The sequence below is a fragment of the Patagioenas fasciata genome, chromosome 31, assembly GCF_037038585.1.
Source record: "Patagioenas fasciata isolate bPatFas1 chromosome 31, bPatFas1.hap1, whole genome shotgun sequence".
NCBI lineage: Eukaryota > Metazoa > Chordata > Aves > Columbiformes > Columbidae > Patagioenas > Patagioenas fasciata.
The window spans coordinates 3,175,025-3,193,201 of record NC_092550.1 but is presented as its reverse complement, the minus strand read 5'-3'; the positions used below and the strand labels follow the sequence as shown (position 1 = coordinate 3,193,201).

At 58.8% G+C, this 18,177-nt stretch overlaps 1 protein-coding gene across 1 annotated transcript; it reads left to right on the top strand.

Annotated features, from left to right (window-relative positions):
- Nucleotides 1-229: 229 nt before the first annotated feature.
- LOC136114371 (kallikrein-8-like) lies at nt 230-10,466 on the top strand. The gene is made up of 6 exons (XM_065859718.2): nt 230-333; nt 2,913-2,963; nt 6,383-6,530; nt 6,775-7,028; nt 9,817-9,953; nt 10,155-10,466. Exons 2-6 carry the CDS (start codon nt 2,921-2,923, stop codon nt 10,305-10,307), a joined length of 735 nt encoding a protein of 244 aa, XP_065715790.1. The 5' UTR covers nt 230-333; nt 2,913-2,920; the 3' UTR covers nt 10,308-10,466.
- Nucleotides 10,467-18,177: the final 7,711 nt, after the last annotated feature.

Here is an 18,177-nt window from a genome sequence, read left to right as displayed (position 1 = left end):
CCAAGAAGCCACATTTGGGCTCCTGGTGTCCTCCCATGTTCTAGACCCCCCAAGAGCCACATTTGGGCTCCTGATGTCCTCCCACGTTCTAGACCCACCAAGGAGCCACGTTTGGTGTCGAACCCCCCGAAGACCCCCCCGACGTCCTCCAAGGCTCCGTTTCCCCCCCGCGGCGCCCCGTCCCGGTCCCCGTGGGGCGGAAGGTTCCGTTCGGCGCGGGCGGAGGGACACGTTCCGCGTTTCCTCCTCTGCCCCCGGATAAAAACCCGGCGGGACCGGCCGGGCCCAGACGCGCCCGCACCCGCGCCGCAGCTCGCCCGCGCCCCTCCCCCGGTACGGAGACACGGGCTGGGGGTTGGGTGGGGGTGGGGGTGGGGGGGTCCACGGGGTGGGGGTTGGGTGCTTCCCCTCCCCCGCGCGCTTGTTGTGTCCTCGCGTGTCCTTCCTTGCGTGTCCTTGCGTGTCCTCTCCTCCCATCCCGGTTTTTCCCCTTTCCCGTCCTTCCTTCCCCCCCCCTCCGCCTTTTCCTTCTTTGTTTTGGGGTCTTTTCTTCCTCTTTCCCGTCCTCCCTTCCCCCCTTTTTCCTTCTTTTTTTGGGTCTTTTCTTCCTCTTTCGCTTCCCCCCCTTTTCCTTCCTTTTCGTGTCTTTTCTTCCCCTTTCCCCTTCTCCTTTTTCCTTCTTTTCCCATCTTTTCTTCCTCCTTTTTCCCTCTTTTCCTCATATTTTCTTCCCCTTTTCCTTCCTTTTTGTGTCTTTTCTTCCCCTTTCCCCTTCTCCTTTTTCCTTCTTTTCCCATCTTTTCTTCCTCCTTTTTCCCTCTTTTCCTCATATTTTCTTCCCCTTTTCCTTCCTTTTTGTGTCTTTTCTTCCCCTTTCCCCTTCTCCTTTTTCCTTCTTTTCCCATCTTTTCTTCCTCCTTTTTCCCTCTTTTCCTCATATTTTCTTCCCCTTTTCCTTCCTTTTTGTGTCTTTTCTTCCCCTTTCCCCTTCTCCTTTTTCCTTCTTTTCCCATCTTTTCTTCCTCCTTTTTCCCTCTTTTCCTCATATTTTCTTCCCCTTTTCCTTCCTTTTTGTGTCTTTTCTTCCCCTTTCCCCTTCTCCTTTTTCCTTCTTTTCCCATCTTTTCTTCCTCCTTTTTCCCTCTTTTCCTCATATTTTCTTCCCCTTTTCCTTCCTTTTTGTGTCTTTTCTTCCCCTTTCCCATTCTTCTTTTTCCTTCTCTTTTTGTGTATTTTCTTCCTCTTTCTCATCCTCCTTTTCCCCTCTTTTCCTCATATTTTCTTCCCCTTTCCCTTACCCCATTTCCCTCTTTCTTTGTCTCTTCTTCCCCTTTCCCATCCCCCCTTCCCCCCCTTTCCTTCTTTTTTTGCCTTTTCTCCCCCTTTTCCCTATTTTTTACATCTTTTCTTCCTCTTTCCCATCCTCCCTTTTCCCTCTTTTTGTGTCTTTTCTTCCCCTTTCCCGTTCTCCTTTTTCCTTCTTTTCTCCTCTTTTCTTCCTCTTTCTCATCCTCCTTTTCCCCTCTTTTCCTCATATTTTCTTCCCTTTTCCCTTCCCCTTTTCCTTCTTTCTTTTCTCCCCCTTTCCCCTCTTTTTTCATCTTTTCTTCCTCTTTCCTTCCCTCCTTTCCTTCTTCTTTTATCTTTTCTTCCTCTTTCCCTTCCCCTTTTCCCTTTTTTGTCTTTTCTTCCTCTTTTCCATTCTCCCTTTTCCCTTTTCTCATCTTTTCTTCCCCTTTTCCGTCTTCCCTCCCCCTTTTTCCTTCTTTTTTTGTCTTTTCTCCCCTTTTCCCTCTTTTCCTCATCTTTTCTTCCTCTTTCCTATTCTCCCTTTTCCCTATTTCTAATCTATTTTCTTCCCCTTTCTCTTCCCCCTTTCCCTTCCCCCTTTTCCTTCCTTTTTCATCTTTTCTTCCCCTTTTCCATCCTCTCTTTTCCTTCTTTCCTCATCTTTTCTTCCTCTTTCCCTTCCCCTTTTTCCCTCTTTTCCTCATATTTTCTTCCCCTTTCCCATTCTCCCTTTTCCCTATTTTTTATGTATTTTCTTCCCCTTTCTCGTCCTCCTTTTTCCCCTTTCTTTGTCTTTTCTTCCCCCTTTCCTGTCCTTCTTTCCCCCTTTTCCCCCTTTTTTAGTCTCGTCTTCCTCTTTCCCATCCCCCTTTTTCCTTCTTTTTCTCATCTTTTCCTCCCCTTTCCCTTCCCCCATTTCTCTCTTTTTTCATCTTTTCTTCCCATTTCCCATCCTTCCTTCCCCCTCTTCCTTCCCCCTCTTCCTTCCCCCTCTTCCTTCCCCCTCTTCCTTCCCCCCTCTTCCTGCCCCCCTCTTCCTTCCCCCCTTTTCCTTCCCCCCTTTTCCTTCCCCCCTTTTCCTTCCCCCATTTCCTTCCCCCCATTTCCTTCCCCCCCTTTCCTTCCCCCCCTTTCCTTCCCCCCCTTTCCTTCCCCCCCTTTCCTTCCCCCCCTTTTCCTTCCCCCATTTCCTTCCCCCCATTTCCTTCCCCCTCTTCCTTCCCCCTCTTCCTGCCCCCCCTTTCCTTCCCCCCCTTTCCTTCCCCCCCTTTCCTTCCCCCCCTTTCCTTCCCCCCCTTTCCTTCCCCCCCCTTTCCTTCCCCCCTTTTCCTTCCCCCCTTTTCCTCTCCCCCCTTTTCCTCTCCCCCCTTTTCCTTCCCCCCTTTTCCTTCCCCCCTTTTCCTTCCCCCTTTTCCTTCCCCCTTTTCCTTCCCCCCTTTTCCTTCCCCCCTTTTCCTTCCCCCCTTTTCCTCTCCCCCCTTTTCCTTCCCCCCTTTTTCTTCCCCCCATTTCCTTTCCCCTTTCCCATTCTCTCTCCCCTCTTTTCCTCTCCCCTTCCCCCCCTTTTCCTCTCCCCCTTCCCCCCCTTTTCCTGTCCCCACGTCCCCCCCATCTCCCCACAGGTCCTGCCATGAAGGTCCTCGGGCTGATGCTCCTGGCGCTGGTACCCGCAGGTACGAGAGCTCCCGGGACCCCCAAGTCCACCCGTGGGACCCCCAAGTCCACCCATGGGACCCCCAAGTCCCCCCCAGAGCTCCCATGTCCACCCATGGGACCCCAAGTCCACCCCAGAGCTCCCATGTCCACCCATGGACCCCCAAGTCCATCCCACAGCTCCCATGTCCAACCATGGGACCCCCACATTGGGACCCCCACATTGGGACCCCCACATTGACCCCTCATAAGGCTCCCAAGTCTTCCCCAAGGGTCCCATGTCCACCTATGGGCCCCCAAGTCCACCCCAGAGCTCCCATGTCCACCCATGGGGCCCCCAAGTCCCCCCCAGAGCTCCCATGTCCGCCCATGGGCCCCCAAGTCCACCCAGAGCTCCCATGTCCACCCATGGACCCCCAAGTCCACCCCACAGCTCCCATGTCCACCCATGGGACCCCCATATTGGGACCCCCACATTGACCCCTCATAAGGCTCCCAAGTCTTCCCCAGGGGTCCCATGTCCACCTATGGGCCCCCAAGTCCACCCCAGAGCTCCCAAGTCCACCCATGGACCCCCAAGTCCACCCCAGAGCTCCCATGTCCACCCATGGACCCCCAAGTCCACCCCAGAGCTCCCATGTCCACCCATGGGCCCCCAAGTCCACCCCAGAGCTCCCATGTCCACCCATGGACCCCCAAGTCCACCCCAGAGCTCCCAAGTCCACCCATGGACCCCCAAGTCCACCCCTAGAGCTCCCATGTCCACCCATGGGCCCCCAAGTCCACCCCAGAGCTCCCATGTCCACCCATGGACCCCAAGTCCACCCCAGAGCTCCCATGTCCACCCATGGGACCCCAAGTCCACCCCAGAGCTCCCATGTCCACCCATGGGCCCCCAAGTCCACCCCAGAGCTCCCATGTCCACCCATGGGACCCCCATATTGGGACCCCCACATTGACCCCTCAAAAAGGTCCCAAGTCCACCCCAGAGCTCCCATGTCCACCCATGGACCCCCAAGTCCACCCCAGAGCTCCCATGTCCACCCATGGGACCCCAAGTCCACCCCAGAGCTCCCATGTCCACCCATGGACCCCCAAGTCCACCCCTAGAGCTCCCATGTCCACCCGTGGGACCCCCAAGTCCACCCCAGAGCTCCCATGTCCACCCATGGACCCCCAAGTCCACCCCAGAGCTCCCATGTCCACCCATGGACCCCCAAGTCCACCCCAGAGCTCCCATGTCCACCCATGGGGCCCCCAAGTCCACCCCAGAGCTCCCATGTCCACCCATTGGACCTCGACATTGGGACCCCCACTTGTACCACCCAAAAGGGTTCCAAGTCCACCCCAGAGCTCCCATGTCCACCCATGGGGCCCCCAAGTCCACCCCAGAGCTCCCATGTCCACCCATGGGAACCCCAAGTCCATCCCACAGCTCCCATGTCCACCCATGGGACCCCCACATTGGGACCCCCACATTGACCCCTCATAAGGCTCCCAAGTCTTCCCCAGGGGTCCCATGTCCACCTATGGGCCCCCAAGTCCACCCCAGAGCTCCCATGTCCACCCATGGACCCCCAAGTCCACCCCAGAGCTCCCAAGTCCACCCATGGGTTACCAGCTCAACCTTAGGTGACCCACATCCAACTTTGGGTCTCCTCCATGGTTTGGGGGTTGGGGAGAAGGTCTGGAGGCATCTCCAAAGGGTTTTGGGGGTGTTATGGAGATCTATGGGTGGCCGTGTTTTTTGGAGGGGGGGTCTAAGAGACAAGTTTTGGGGTCTCAGGAGGGTCTAGGAGAAGGTTTTGTGGGTTTCATGTGGGTCCAGGAGAAGGTTTTGGGGTTCCCCAAGGTGGTTTGGAGGTTCAGTAGAAGGTCTGGAGGCATCTCCAAGGGGTTTCTGGGGTATCTTGAGGGACCTGGTGAAGAATTTTGGTGTCTCAGGAAGGTCCAGGAGAAGATTTTGGTGGTTCCAGGAGAGTCCAGGTGAAGGTTATGGGAGTTTCAGGTGGGTTTGGAGGTTCAGGAGAAGGTCTGGAGGCATCTCCAAGGGGTCTTTGGGGTGGTTTTGGGGTATTTTGGGGGACCTGGTGAAGAACTTTGGTGTCTCGGGAAGGTCCGGGTGAAGGTTCTGTGGGTTTCAGGTGGGTCCATGAGAAGGTTTTGGGGTTCAGTAGAAGGTCTGGAGGCATCTCCAAGGGGTTTCTGGTGTATCTTGAGGGACCTGGTGAAGAACCTTGGTGTCTCGGGAAGGTCCAGGAGAAGGTTTTGAGGTTTCCAAGGTGGTTTGGAGGTTCGGTAGAAGATCTAGAGGCATCTCCAAGGGGTTCTTGTGGTGGTTTTGGGGTATCTTGAGGGACCTGGTGAAGAACTTTGGTGTCTCAGGAAGGTCCAGTTGAAGGTTCTGTGGGTTCAGGAGAAGGTCTGGAGGCATCTCCAAGGGGTTTCTGGGGTATCTTGAGGGACCTGGTGAAGAACTTTGGTGTCTCGGGAAGGTCCAGGAGAAGATTTTGGTGGTTCCAGGAGAGTCCAGGTGAAGGTTATGGGAGTTTCAGGTGGGTTTGGAGGTTCAGGAGAAGGTCTGGAGGCATCTCCAAGGGGTTTTTGGGGTGGTTTTGGGGTATTTTGGGGGACCTGGTGAAGAACTTTGGTGTCTCGGGAAGGTCCGGGTGAAGGTTCTGTGGGTTTCAGGTGGGTCCATGAGAAGGTTTTGGGGTTCAGTAGAAGGTCTGGAGGCATCTCCAAGGGGTTTCTGGTGTATCTTGAGGGACCTGGTGAAGAACTTTGGTGTCTTGGGAAGGTCCAGGAGAAGGTTTTGAGGTTTCCAAGGTGGTTTGGAGGTTCGGTAGAAGATCTAGAGGCATCTCCAAGGGGTTCTTGTGGTGGTTTTGGGGTATCTTGAGGGACCTGGTGAAGAACTTTGGTGTCTCAGGAAGGTCCAGTTGAAGGTTCTGTGGGTTCAGGAGAAGGTCTGGAGGCATCTCCAAGGGGTTTCTGGGGTATCTTGAGGGACCTGGTGAAGAACTTTGGTGTCTCGGGAAGGTCCAGGAGAAGATTTTGGTGGTTCCAGGAGAGTCCAGGTGAAGGTTATGGGAGTTTCAGGTGGGTTTGGAGGTTCAGGAGAAGGTCTGGAGGCATCTCCAAGGGGTTTTTGGGGTGGTTTTGGGGTATTTTGGGGGACCTGGTGAAGAACTTTGGTGTCTCGGGAAGGTCCGGGTGAAGGTTCTGTGGGTTTCAGGTGGGTCCATGAGAAGGTTTTGGGGTTCAGTAGAAGGTCTGGAGGCATCTCCAAGGGGTTTCTGGGGTATCTTGAGGGACCTGGTGAAGAACTTTGGTGTCTCGGGAAGGTCCAGTTGAAGGTTCTGTGGGTTCCAGGAGGTCCATGAGAAGCGTTTGGGGTTCCCCAAGGTGCCCACCCCGTGTCCCTTTGTCCCCACAGCCTCCCGCTCCGTGCTGTGGGTGATCGAGGGGACATCGTGCGAGCTGCCCTGGCAGGCCGCCCTCTTCCAAGGGGACAAGTTCATCTGCGGTGGGACCCTGGTGGCCCGCAACTGGGTCCTGACGGCCGCCCATTGCCACATCCCGGGGTACGCGGGGACCGCGGTGGCTTCGCTGGGCTCAACCACCCACCTGTCACCCGGTGGCACCTGGAGGAGATGGGGCGGCTTGGTGGCATCTCGGGGGGCTTCAGCTTTCCTCCGTGTAACCCCAATTCTACTCATTGTTGGGTCTTCTCCTGCGCTAGTCTCCACTTTTGGTGCTGGTGGCTTTGGGTGTGGCTTCTTCTCGTGGTCCCCATGGCCATCACGGACCTTCTGTTGTCACCCACAGCGTCCTGAGCGTGCGGTTGGGCGGGCAGCGCCGGGCGGACGGGGGGACCACGGAGCAGTGGCGGCGCTCGGCCAAGGTGGTCACCTACCCGCGCTACGACGCGGCCACCAAGGACGGCGACCTCATGCTGGTCAAGCTCCTCCTGCCCATCCGTGTCACCAAGCGCGTGGAGCCGTTGCCGTTGGCCACCGAGTGCCCAGCGCCAGGCAGCGTCTGCCAGATCTCGGGATGGGGATCCACCACCAGCCCCGAAGGTACCGGATCTGGTCACCCCTATGGTTGGGTCCCCTCCGCCGGTGATGGCGCCGGGGACTCTTGGTTGCTCCTCCTTGGTTGCTCCTCCTTGGTTGCTCCTCCTTGGGGCCACCAAGAGTAGGGATGAGCTCCAGGGGTCCAAGGTGGGTCCCAGGTTCCAAGGTGGGTCCCGGGTTCCAAGGTGGGTCCCGGGTTCCAAGGTGGGTCCTGGGTTCCAAGGTGGGTCCAGGGCTCCAGGGTGGGTCCCAGGTTCCAAGGTGGGTCCCGGGTTCCAAGGTGGGTCCTGGGTTCCAAGGTGGGTCCTGAGTTCCAGGGTGGGTTCCATGTGTCCATGGTGGGTCCAGGGCTCCATGATAGGTCCAGGGCTTCAAGATGGGTCCAGGGCTCCAGGGTGGGTCCCGGGTTCCAAGGTGGGTCCTGGGTTCCAAGGTGGGTCCAGGGCTCCAGGGTGGGTTCCATGTGTCCATGGTGGGTCCAGGGCTCCAGGGTGGGTCCATGGCTCCAGGGTGGGTTCCATGTGTCCATGATGGGTCCAGGGCTCCAGGGTGGGTTCCATGTGTCCATGGTGGGTCCAGGGCTCCATGATGGGTCCAGGGCTCCAGGGTGGGTTCCATGTGTCCATGGTGGGTCCAGGGCTCTATGTTGGGTCCATGTGTCCAAGGTGGGTCCAATACTCAAAGATGGGTTCATGTATCTATGTTGGGTTCCATGTCTCCAAGGTGGGTCCATGTGTCCAAGGTGGGTCCAATATTCAAAGATGGGTCCATGTATCTATGGTGGGTTCCATGTGTCCAAGGTGGGTCCCAGGTTGCAAGATGGGTCCAGGGTGGGTCCATGTGTCCAAGGTAGGTCCAGTACTCAAAGATGGGTCCATGTATCTATGGTGGGTTCCATGTGTCCAAGGTGGGTCCCAGGTTGCAAGGTGGGTCCAGGGTGGGTCCATGTGTCCAAGGGGGGTCCAATACTCAAAGATGGGTCCAGGTCTCCATGGTGGGTTCCATGGGTCTGAGGTGGGTCCATGTGTCCCTGGAGAGTCCAGGGCTCTCAGGTGGGTCCTGGGCTCCAAAGAGGGTCCAGGGGTCCAAGGTGGGTCCATGTGTCCAAGGTGGGTCTCAGCTTCCAAGGTGGGTTCCATGTGTCCATGGTGGGTCCAAGGTGGGTCCCATATGTCTGTGGTGGGTTCCATGTGTCCAAGGTATGTCCAAGGCTCCAAAGTGGGTCCATGTGTCCATGGTGGGTCCATATGTCCGTGATGGCTCCAGGGCTTGAAGATGGGTCCGTGTGTCCAAGGTGGGTCCCAGGTTCCAAGGTGGGTCCAGGGCTCCAAGATGGATCCATGTGTCCAAAGTGGGTCCATGTGTCCCTGGTGGGTCCGGGGGTTGGAGGTGGGTCCATGTATCCAAGGTGGATCCTGGGTTCCAAGGTGGGTGCAGAGCTCCATCATGGGTCCAAGGTGGGTGCAGGGCACCAAGGTGGGTCCAGGACTCCAAGGTAGGTCCAGGACTCCAAGATGGGTCCAGGGCTCCAAGGTGGGTCCAAGGTGGGTCCCTGTGTCCAAGGTGGGTCCCTGTGTCCATGGCGGGTCCAGGATTCCGAGATGGGTCCATGTGTCCGAGGTGGGTCCGTGTGTCCATGGTGGGTCCGTGTGTCCATGGTGAGTCCAAGGTGGGTCCAGGGTTCCAAGGTAGGTCCATGTGTCCATGGTGGGTCCATGGTGGGTCCAGGGCTCCAAGGTGGGTTCCATGTGTCCATGGTGGCTCCAAGGTGGGTCCAGGGCTCCAAGGTGGGTTTCATGTGTCCATGGTGGCTTCAAGGTGGGTCCAAGGTGGGTCCAAGGTGGGTCCAGGGTTCCAAGGTGGGTCCAGGGTTCCAAGGTGGGTCCAGGGCTCCAAGGTGGGTTCCATGTGTCCATGGTGGGTCCAAGGTGGGTCCATGTGCCCATGGTGGGTCCAAGGTGGGTTCATGTGTCCATGGTGGCTTCAAGGTGGGTCCATGTGTCCATGGTGGGTCCAAAATGGGTCCTTGTGTCCGTGGTGGGTTCAGGGCTTCAAGGTGGGTCCATGTGTTCATGGTGGGTCCAAGGTGGGTCCGTGTGTTCTTGGTGGGTCCAGGGTTCCAAGGTGGGTCCAGGGCTCCAAGGTGGGTTCCATGTGTCCATGGTGGCTTCAAGGTGGGTCCATGTGTCCATGGTGGGTCCAAGGTGGGTCCGTGGGTCCATGGTGGGTCCAGGGCTCCAAGGTGGGTTCCATGTGTCCATGGTGGCTTCAATGTGGGTCCATGTGTCCATGGTGGGTCCAGGGCTCCAAGGTGGGTCTAGGGCTCCGAGGTGGGTTCCATGTGTCCATGGTGGCTTCAAGGTGGGTCCATGTGTCCAAGGTGGGTCCATGTGTCCATGGTGGGTCCAAGATGGGTCCTTGTGTCCGTGGTGGGTTCAGGGCTTCAAGGTGGGTCCATGTGTCCATGGTGGGTCCAAGATGGGTCCGTGGGTCCATGGTGGGTCCATGTGTCCATGGTGGGTCCAAGGTGGGTCCGTGGGTCCATGGTGGGTCCATGTGTCCATGGTGGGTCCAAGATGGGTCCTTGTGTCCGTGGTGGGTTCAGGGCTTCAAGGTGGGTCCAAGATGGGTCCTTGTGTCCGTGGTGGGTTCAGGGCTTCAAGGTGGGTCCATGTGTCCATGGCGGGTCCAAGATGGGTCCTTGTGTCCATGGTGGGTCCAGAGCTCCAAGGTGGGTCCAGGGTGGGTCTGTCCCTGCTCTGGGTGACCCTCCTATTCTCTTGTCCCCCAGTCAACTTCCCCGAGGACCTCCACTGCGCCAAGGTCACCGTGGTCCCCGAGGAGCAGTGCCGGCGCATCTACCCCGGCTCCATCACGCCCAACATGGTGTGCGCCGGGGAGTCCAGCAACCGCGCCGACTCCTGCCAGGTGGGTCCTTGGTCACCTCGCGGTTTTGGGTTGACAACGGGGACAATTCAGCACCCACAAATTTCGGGTGCGTGGGGCGGGTGTCACTCGTGGAGGGGAATTTTGCGGGTGGAGATGCCACCAAAGCCCTGGAACGGCCCCAAATTTGGGGCGACTCTTCGGGGTGACCCCCCCAAGACGTCGCCCCTCTTGCCTCATCAGGGGGACTCCGGGGGACCCCTCATGTGCGACGGGCGGCTCCAGGGCATCGTGTCCTGGGGTCCGGGTGTTTGCGGGGACCCCAAGAAACCCGGCGTCTACGTCAACCTCTGCAAGTACACCCAGTGGATCCAGGACACCATGAGACGGAAGTGACCCCCCTGTCCCCACCCCTACGGCCGTGGGACGGGACCCCCAGCTCCTCCTCGTCCCCCATGAAGGTCCCCAGAGCCGGCCGGTCCGAGCGCTGGGGCGGGGATGGGACTTGGCCATGGGGCCCCGTTGAGATGTTGGTGAATAAAAGGTGGCTTTTCACCGTGGCTTCAGTGGGTCGGGGGCGCCCCAGGTCTCGGAGGGGCAGGAGAGGACCCAGCTCAGTCTTTGGGGTGGACCTCTTGACCCCACTAATTGGGCCTCATCAGGGTACTGACCTGTGGACTCCACCATGGGGAGACCCATTGGTCATGGGGTGAACCAGTTGACCCTACTGCAGGTAGATCTGTTGATCCCACCATGGGTTGGACCACCATGAGTTAGACCTGTTGGCCCCATCTTGGGCCGGTGACCCCACCATAGGGTAGACCACGATGAGAGAGACCTGTTGGCCCCACCTTGGGCCAATGACCCCACCATAGGGTAGACCACGATGAGAGAGACCTGTTGGCCCCACCTTGGGCCAATGGCCCCACCATTGGGTAGATCATGATGAGAGAGACCTGTTGACCCCATCTTGGGCCAATGGCCCCGTCATTGGGTGGACCACGATGAGAGAGATCTGTTGGCCCCACCATGACGTAGACCTCTTGGCCCCATTGCAGTAGACCCAACCCTACTGCAGGTAGATCTGGTGATCCCACCATGGGTTGGACCACCATGAGTTAGACCTGTTGGCCCCACCTTGGGCCAATGGTCCCGCCATTGGGTAGACCATGATGAGACAGACTTGTTGATCCCACCTTGGGCCAATAACCCCACCCTATGGTAGACCATGATGAGACAGACCTGTTGGCCCCATGTTGGGTCAATGGCCCCACCATAGGGTAGACCATGATGAGACAGACTTGTTGATCCCACCTTGGGCCAATGACCCCACTCTATGGTAGACCATGGTGAGACAGACCTGTTGGCCTTACCTTGGGTCAATGGCCCCACCATTGGGTAGATCATGATGAGAGAGACCTGTTGGCTCCAACTTGAGCCAATGACCCCACCATTGGGTGGACCACGATGAGAGAGATCTGTTGGCCCCACCATGACGTAGACCTCTTGGCCCCATTGCAGTAGACCCAACCCTACTGCAGGTAGATCTGTTGATCCCACCATGGGTTGGACCACCATGAGTTCGACTTGTTGGCCCCACCTTGGGCCAATGACCCCACCATTGGGTAGACCATGATGAGACAGACCTGTTGGCCCCAAGGTCTGCTCTGGTCAACACATTCAGGGAGATCGGGTCAACATGTTCATGGTGGTTTGGTCAAGGTGACCATGAGGGTCTGGTCAATGTGTTCATGGTGGTTGGGTCAAGGTGACCATGAGGGTCTGGTCAATGTGTTCATGGTGGTTTGGTCAAGGTGACCATGAAGGTGTGGACAATGTGTTCGTGATGCTTTGGTCAACACATTCATGGAGGTCTGGTCAACATGTTCTTGGTGGTTTGGTCAAGGTGACCATGAAGGTCTGGTCAACATGTTCTTGGTGACTTGGTCACGGTGACCATGAAGGTCTGGTCAACATGTTCATGGTGGCTTGGTCAAGGTGACCATGAAGGTCTGGTCAACATGTTCATGGTGGCTTGGTCAAGGTGACCATGAAGGTCTGGTCAATGTGTTCATGGTGGTTTGGTCAAGGTGACCGTGAAGGTCTGGTCAACATGTTCATGGTGGTTTGGCCAAGGTGACCATGAAGATCTGGTCAACATGTTCATGGTGGTTGGGTCAAGGTGACCATGAAGGTCTGATCAACACGTTCTTGGTGGTTCGGTCAAGGTGGCCATGAAGGTCCGGTCAATACATCCACCTCCTGTGTCCCTTGAGCCACCCCTGTGTCACCCAGGGCCACCCCTGTGTCCCCTGAACCACCCCCTGTGTCACCTGAGCCAATCCCCGTGTCCCCAGGGCCACCCTCTGCGTCCCCTGATCCAATCCCCGTGTCCCCCGAGCCACCCCCTGTGTCACCCCCGGCCACCCCTGTGTCCCCTGATCCAATCCCTGTGTCCCCCAGGGCCACCCCCCGTGTCCCCTAAGCCACCCCCTGTGTCACCCAGGGCCACCCCCCGTGTCCCCTACTCCACCCCCCGTGTCACCCAGGGCCACCCCCGTGTCCCCTGAGCCAATCCCTGTGTCCCCTGATCCAATCCCTGTGTCACCCCTGGCCACCCCTGTGTCCCCTGAACCACCCTGCATGTCACCCAGGGCCACCCCCTGTGTCCCCTGATCCAATCCCTGTGTCACCCTGGGCCACCCCCTGTGTCCCCTGAGCCACCCCTCGTGTCCCCAGGGCCACCCTCCGTGTCCCCTGATCCAATCCCCATGTCCCCTGAGCCACCCCCGTGCCCCCTGAGCCCCCATGTCCCCTGAGCCCCTGTGTCCCCTGAGCCACCCCCGTGTCCCCTAAGCCACCCCCTGTGTCACCCAGGGCCACCCCCCGTGTCCCCTACTCCACCCCCTGTGTCACCCAGGGCCACCCCCCGTGTCCCCTACTCCACCCCCCGTGTCACCCAGGGCCACCCCCATGTCCCCTGAGCCAATCCCCGTGTCCCCTGAACCACCCCCTGTGTCCCCTGCTCCAATCCCCGTGTCACCCCGGGCCACCCCCCGTGTCCCCTGAGCCACCCCCTGTGTCACCCCGGGCCACCCCCCGTGTCCCCTGATCCAATCCCCGTGTCACCCAGGGCCACCCCCCGTGTCCCCTGATCCAATCCCCGTGTCACCCAGGGCCACCCCCCGTGTCCCCTGCGCCACCCCTCGTGTCACCCAGGGCTCCGCCACCCACGGAGCCGCTGCCCCGTGTGTCACCCGTGTCACCCAGGGCGCTGCCACCTCTTGTGTCACCCGGGGCCACCCGGAGCTGTGGGGACAGCGGGAGGGGAGGGGACACAGGGGGTGGCCCGGCAGTGGGTGGCAGGTCCGGGCCGGCTCTGGTAATTAGGTAATTAGCGCTAATTAAGGCGCTGAGATTGGAGCCGAGGAACTGGGAGAACTGGTTTTGCCCCTCCCCCACCCCCGGGGCTGCGCTGACGTCATCGCTCACCCCTCCCCCTCCCCCCCCCCCTCCCCGTGTCCGTGGGGCCGCTCGTGGGTCCCCCCGTGTCCCCAGGTGGGTCCTTGTGTTCCCTCCCGTGTCCCCTCGTGTCCCCCAGTGTCACCTCCTGTCCCCCCCCCCAAGCCCCCTGTGGGCTCCTGGGTCCCCCCCCGTGTCCCCCCATGTCCCCCCATGTTCCCCGTGTCCCCTGTGTTCTTCCGTGTCCCCTCATGGTGTCCCCATGTCCCTTCATGGTGTCCCCATGTCCCCTTGTGCCCCTCAATGTCACCTCCTGTCCCCCCCAAGCCTCCTATGGGTTCCTGGGTCCCCCATGTCCCCCAGTGTCCCCCCATGTCCCCTCCTGTGCTCCCCTGTCCCCTTATGATGCCCCCATGTCCCCTCATGTCCCTCAATGTCCCCTCCTGTCACCCCCCAAGCCCCCTATGGGCTCCTGGGTCCCCCCGTGTCCCCTCCTGTGCTCCCCTGTCCCCTTATGATGCCCCCATGTCCCCTCATGTCCCTCAATGTCCCCTCCTGTCCCCCACAAGCCTCCTATGGGCTCCTGGGTCCCCCATGTCCCCCAGTGTCCCCCCATGTCCCCTCCTGTGCTCCCGTGTCCCCTTATGATGCCCCCATGTCCCCTTGTGCCCCTCAATGTCACCTCCTGTCCCCCCCAAGCCTCCTATGGGCTCCTGTGTCCCCCCGTGTCCCCCAGTGTCCCCCCATGTCCCCCGTGTTCCCAGGTGGGTCCCTGTGTCCCCTCATGGTGCCCCCATGTCCTCTCGTGTCCCTCAATGTCCCCTCCTGTCCCCTCCCAAGTCCTCCTGTGTCCCCCAATGTCCTCCTGTGTCCCCTCATGATGCCCCCATGTCCCCTTGTGCCCCTCAGTGTCCCCTCCTGTCCCCCCCAAGCCTCCTATGGGCTCCTGGGTCCCCCCTATGTCCCCTGGGTCCCCCCAGTGTCACCTCCTGTCCCCTCAAGTGGTCGCCTGTCCCCTCATGACCCCCCCATGTCCTTTCATGGTCCCCCATGTCCCCTCATGTCCCCACTACATGTTCCTGTGTCCCCTCATGATGTCCCTTCAGGGTCTCCCATGTCCCCCCATGTCCCTCCCTGTGTCCCCTCCTGTCCCCTCTCATGCTCCCCTCTCCCCTGGGGTCTCCCCATGTCCCCTTGTGTCCCCACATGTCCCCCCACGTCCCCTGTGTCCCCTCATTTGCTCCCATGTCCCCTCACGAGTCCCCATGTCCCCTCATGGGCCCCCATGTCCCCTGTGTCCCCTCACCTGCCACCACATCCCTTGGTGTCCCCTGGGGTTCCCCATGTCCCCTCACGAGTCCCCGTGTCCCCTCATGGGCCCCCATGTCCCCTGTGTCCCCTCACCTGCCACCACATCCCTTGGTGTCCCCTGGGGTTCCCCATGTCCCCTCACGAGTCCCCGTGTCCCCTGTGTCCCCTCATTTGCTCCCATGTCCCCTCGTGAGTCTCCTCGTGTTACCAAGGATCCCCATGGACAGGATCTACAGGGACCTTCGTGGCCAAGGCCACCAACAGACCAGATCCCCATGGACCAGATCCCCATGGACCAGATCCCCATGGACCAGATCCCCACGAGATCCCCGTGGTTCAAACCCTCATGGACGTGACCACCATGGCCCAAGGTCTCCATGGCCAAGGTCTCCATGGATCAGATCTTCATGTCCAAGGTCTCCACAGACAAGATCTCCATGGCCAAGATCCCCATAGCGAAGTTCTTCATGGCCCAGGCCTCCAGGAGATGGGACCTCCATGGACCAGACCTCCATGAGGTGGGACCTCCATGGACCAGATCTCCATGGGGTGGGCTTTTAGTGGCCCAAACCTCCACAGGATGGGACCTCTATGGACCAGACCTCCATGGGATGGGATCTTGGTGGCCCAAACCTCCCCAGGACAGTATCTTGGTGGCCCAGATCTCCACCAACAGGATCCTGGTGGCCAAGATCTCCACGAATGGGAACTTAGTGGCCCAAACCTCCCTAGGACAGGATCTTAGTGACCAAGTTCTCCACGAACGGGCCCTTACTGGACCAGATCTTGGGGTTCAGGTCCAAACCCCCCCATGGGGTCCCCATGGCTGAGATCAGCAGCTCCAACCTGTGACTCACCCGCCCGCCCTCGACTCCACCCCTTAATTACTCATCAAGCTCTTAATTGCCTTGAGCTGTGGAGACACAGAGGTGCTGTCGAACCAACCCCGGAGCTGCTGCACCCGCGTCACCCCCGGGTGGCTTTAGGGGACCCAACGGCGCCCAAAATCCTACGGGGCCTTCCAGCTACAGGATGTTCTCCCAGGGGATAAGAATCGTTGGTGATGGTGGCTTGAACCTCCTGGGGGGTCCACGTGGGCCATGGTGGTCACGTCCATGAGGGTTGGAACCACAGGGGTCTCCTGAAGACCTTGGCCATGGAGACCTTGGCCATGGAGATCTTGGCCATGGAGACCTTGGCCATGGAGACCTTGGCCATGGAGACCTTGGGCCATGGTGGTCACGTCCAGGAGGGTTTGAACCACGGGGGTCTCGTGGAGATCTGGTCCATGGAGATCTTGGCCATGGAGATCTTGGCCATGGAGATCTTGGGCCATGGTGGTCACGTCCAGGAGGGTTTGAGCCACGGGGGTCTCGTGGAGATGTGGTCCATGGAGACGTTGGCCATGGAGATCTTGGCCATGGAGACCTTGGGCCATGGTGGTCGCATCCATGAGGGTTTGAACCACGGGGGTCTCGTGGAGATGTGGTCCATGGAGATCTTGGCCATGAAGATCTTGGCCATGGAGACCTTGGGCCATGGTGGTCGCATCCATGAGGGTTTGAACCATGAGAGTCTTGTGGAGATCTTGGCCATGGAGATCTTGGCCATGGAGACCTTGGGCCATGGTGGTCACGTCCATGAGGGTTGGAACCATGGGGGTCTCGTGGAGATGTGGTCCATGGAGATCTTGGCCATGAAGATCTTGGCCATGGAGACCTTGGGCCATGGTGGTCGCATCCATGAGGGTTTGAACCATGGGAGTCTTGTGGAGATCTTGGCCATGGAGATCTTGGCCATGGAGACCTTGGGCCATGGTGGTCATGTCCATGAGGGCTGGAACCATGGGGGTTCTCGTGGAGATGTGGTCCATGGAGACGTTGGCGATGGAGATCTTGGCCATGGAGACCTTGGGCCATGGTGGTCGCATCCATGAGGGTTTGAACCATGGGAGTCTCGTGGAGATCTTGGCCATGGAGATCTTGGCCATGGAGACCTTGGCCATGGAGACCTTGGGCCATGGTGGTCGCATCCATGAGGGTTTGAACCATGGGGGTCTCATGGAGATGTGGTCCATGGAGATCTTGGCCATGAAGACCTTGGCCATGGAGACCTTGGCCATGGAGACCTTGGCCATGGAGATCTTGGCCATGGAGATCTTGGACATGGAGATCTTGGACATGGAGGGGCAGACAGATGGACAGACAGATGGACAGATGGATGGAGAACTGTGTGGAGGGATGGACAGACGGATGGAGAGATGGACAGACAGATGGAGGGCGGGATATTTGGAGGATGGACAGATGGGTGGACAGAGGGATGGACACATGGACGGAAAGAAGAATGGACAGACAGATGGACAGGAAGATGGAAACTAGGTGGGGGGATGGACAGACAGACGGACCGATGGAGGGGGGGATAGATGGAAGGATGGATGGAAGGACAGACAGACAGATGGACAGAGGGACAGACAGAGTCAGATGGACATGGAGACAGACGGATGGACAGGCAAGGTGGGAGGACGGACAGACAGATGGGTGGACGGACAGACAGGTGGACAGACAGTTCCATGGACTGACAGATGGACAGATATCCGGACAGACTCATCGCTGCGCGGACAGACAGATGGACGGACAGATATCCGGACATGATCACAGTTGCACAGACAGACAGACGGCTGGGCTGGTGCCTGGACAGATGGATGGACAGACAAGCAGGCAACTGGATAGGCAGACAGACGGACGGATGGGCAGACTCGCAGTTGCAGGGACGGACAGACAGACAGGTTTGTAGTTGCACGGACAGACGGACAGGCAGGTATCCGGACAGCATCACAGTCAGACAGACGGACGGATGGATGGACGGGCAGACAGGCAGAGGGATGGACGGACAAGCGGATCGGCAGGCAGACAGACAGACAGACAGGCGGGCAAGCGGATGGACAAACAGCCTGGCAGATTTGCAGACAGACGGACAGACAGACGGACGGCTTGTCGGCCTTATGGACAGACAGACAGACGGAAGATTGGCAGATTTATGGACAGACAGGCAGACAGACAGCAGGACAGACGGATGGACTGCTTGCCATCCTTATGGACAGACAGACGGACGGGTGGACAACCAGCCTGGCAGATTTACGGACAGATGGACAGACAGCAGGACAGACAGACGGACGGCTTGTCGGCCTTATGGACAGACAGACAGACGGAAGATTGGCAGATCTACGGACAGACGGGCAGACAGCAGGACAGACAGACGGACGGCTTGTCAGCCTTACGGACAGACAGACGGACGAGTGGACAACCAGCCTGGCAGATCTACGGGCGGACAGACTGACAGCAGGACAGACGGACGGACGGCTTGTCATCCTTACGGACAGACAGACAGACGGGTGGACAACCAGCCTGGCAGATTCACGGGCGGAAAGAGACAGACAGACAAACGGATGGCTTGTCAGCCTTACGGACAGATGGACAGACAGACGGACGGGTGG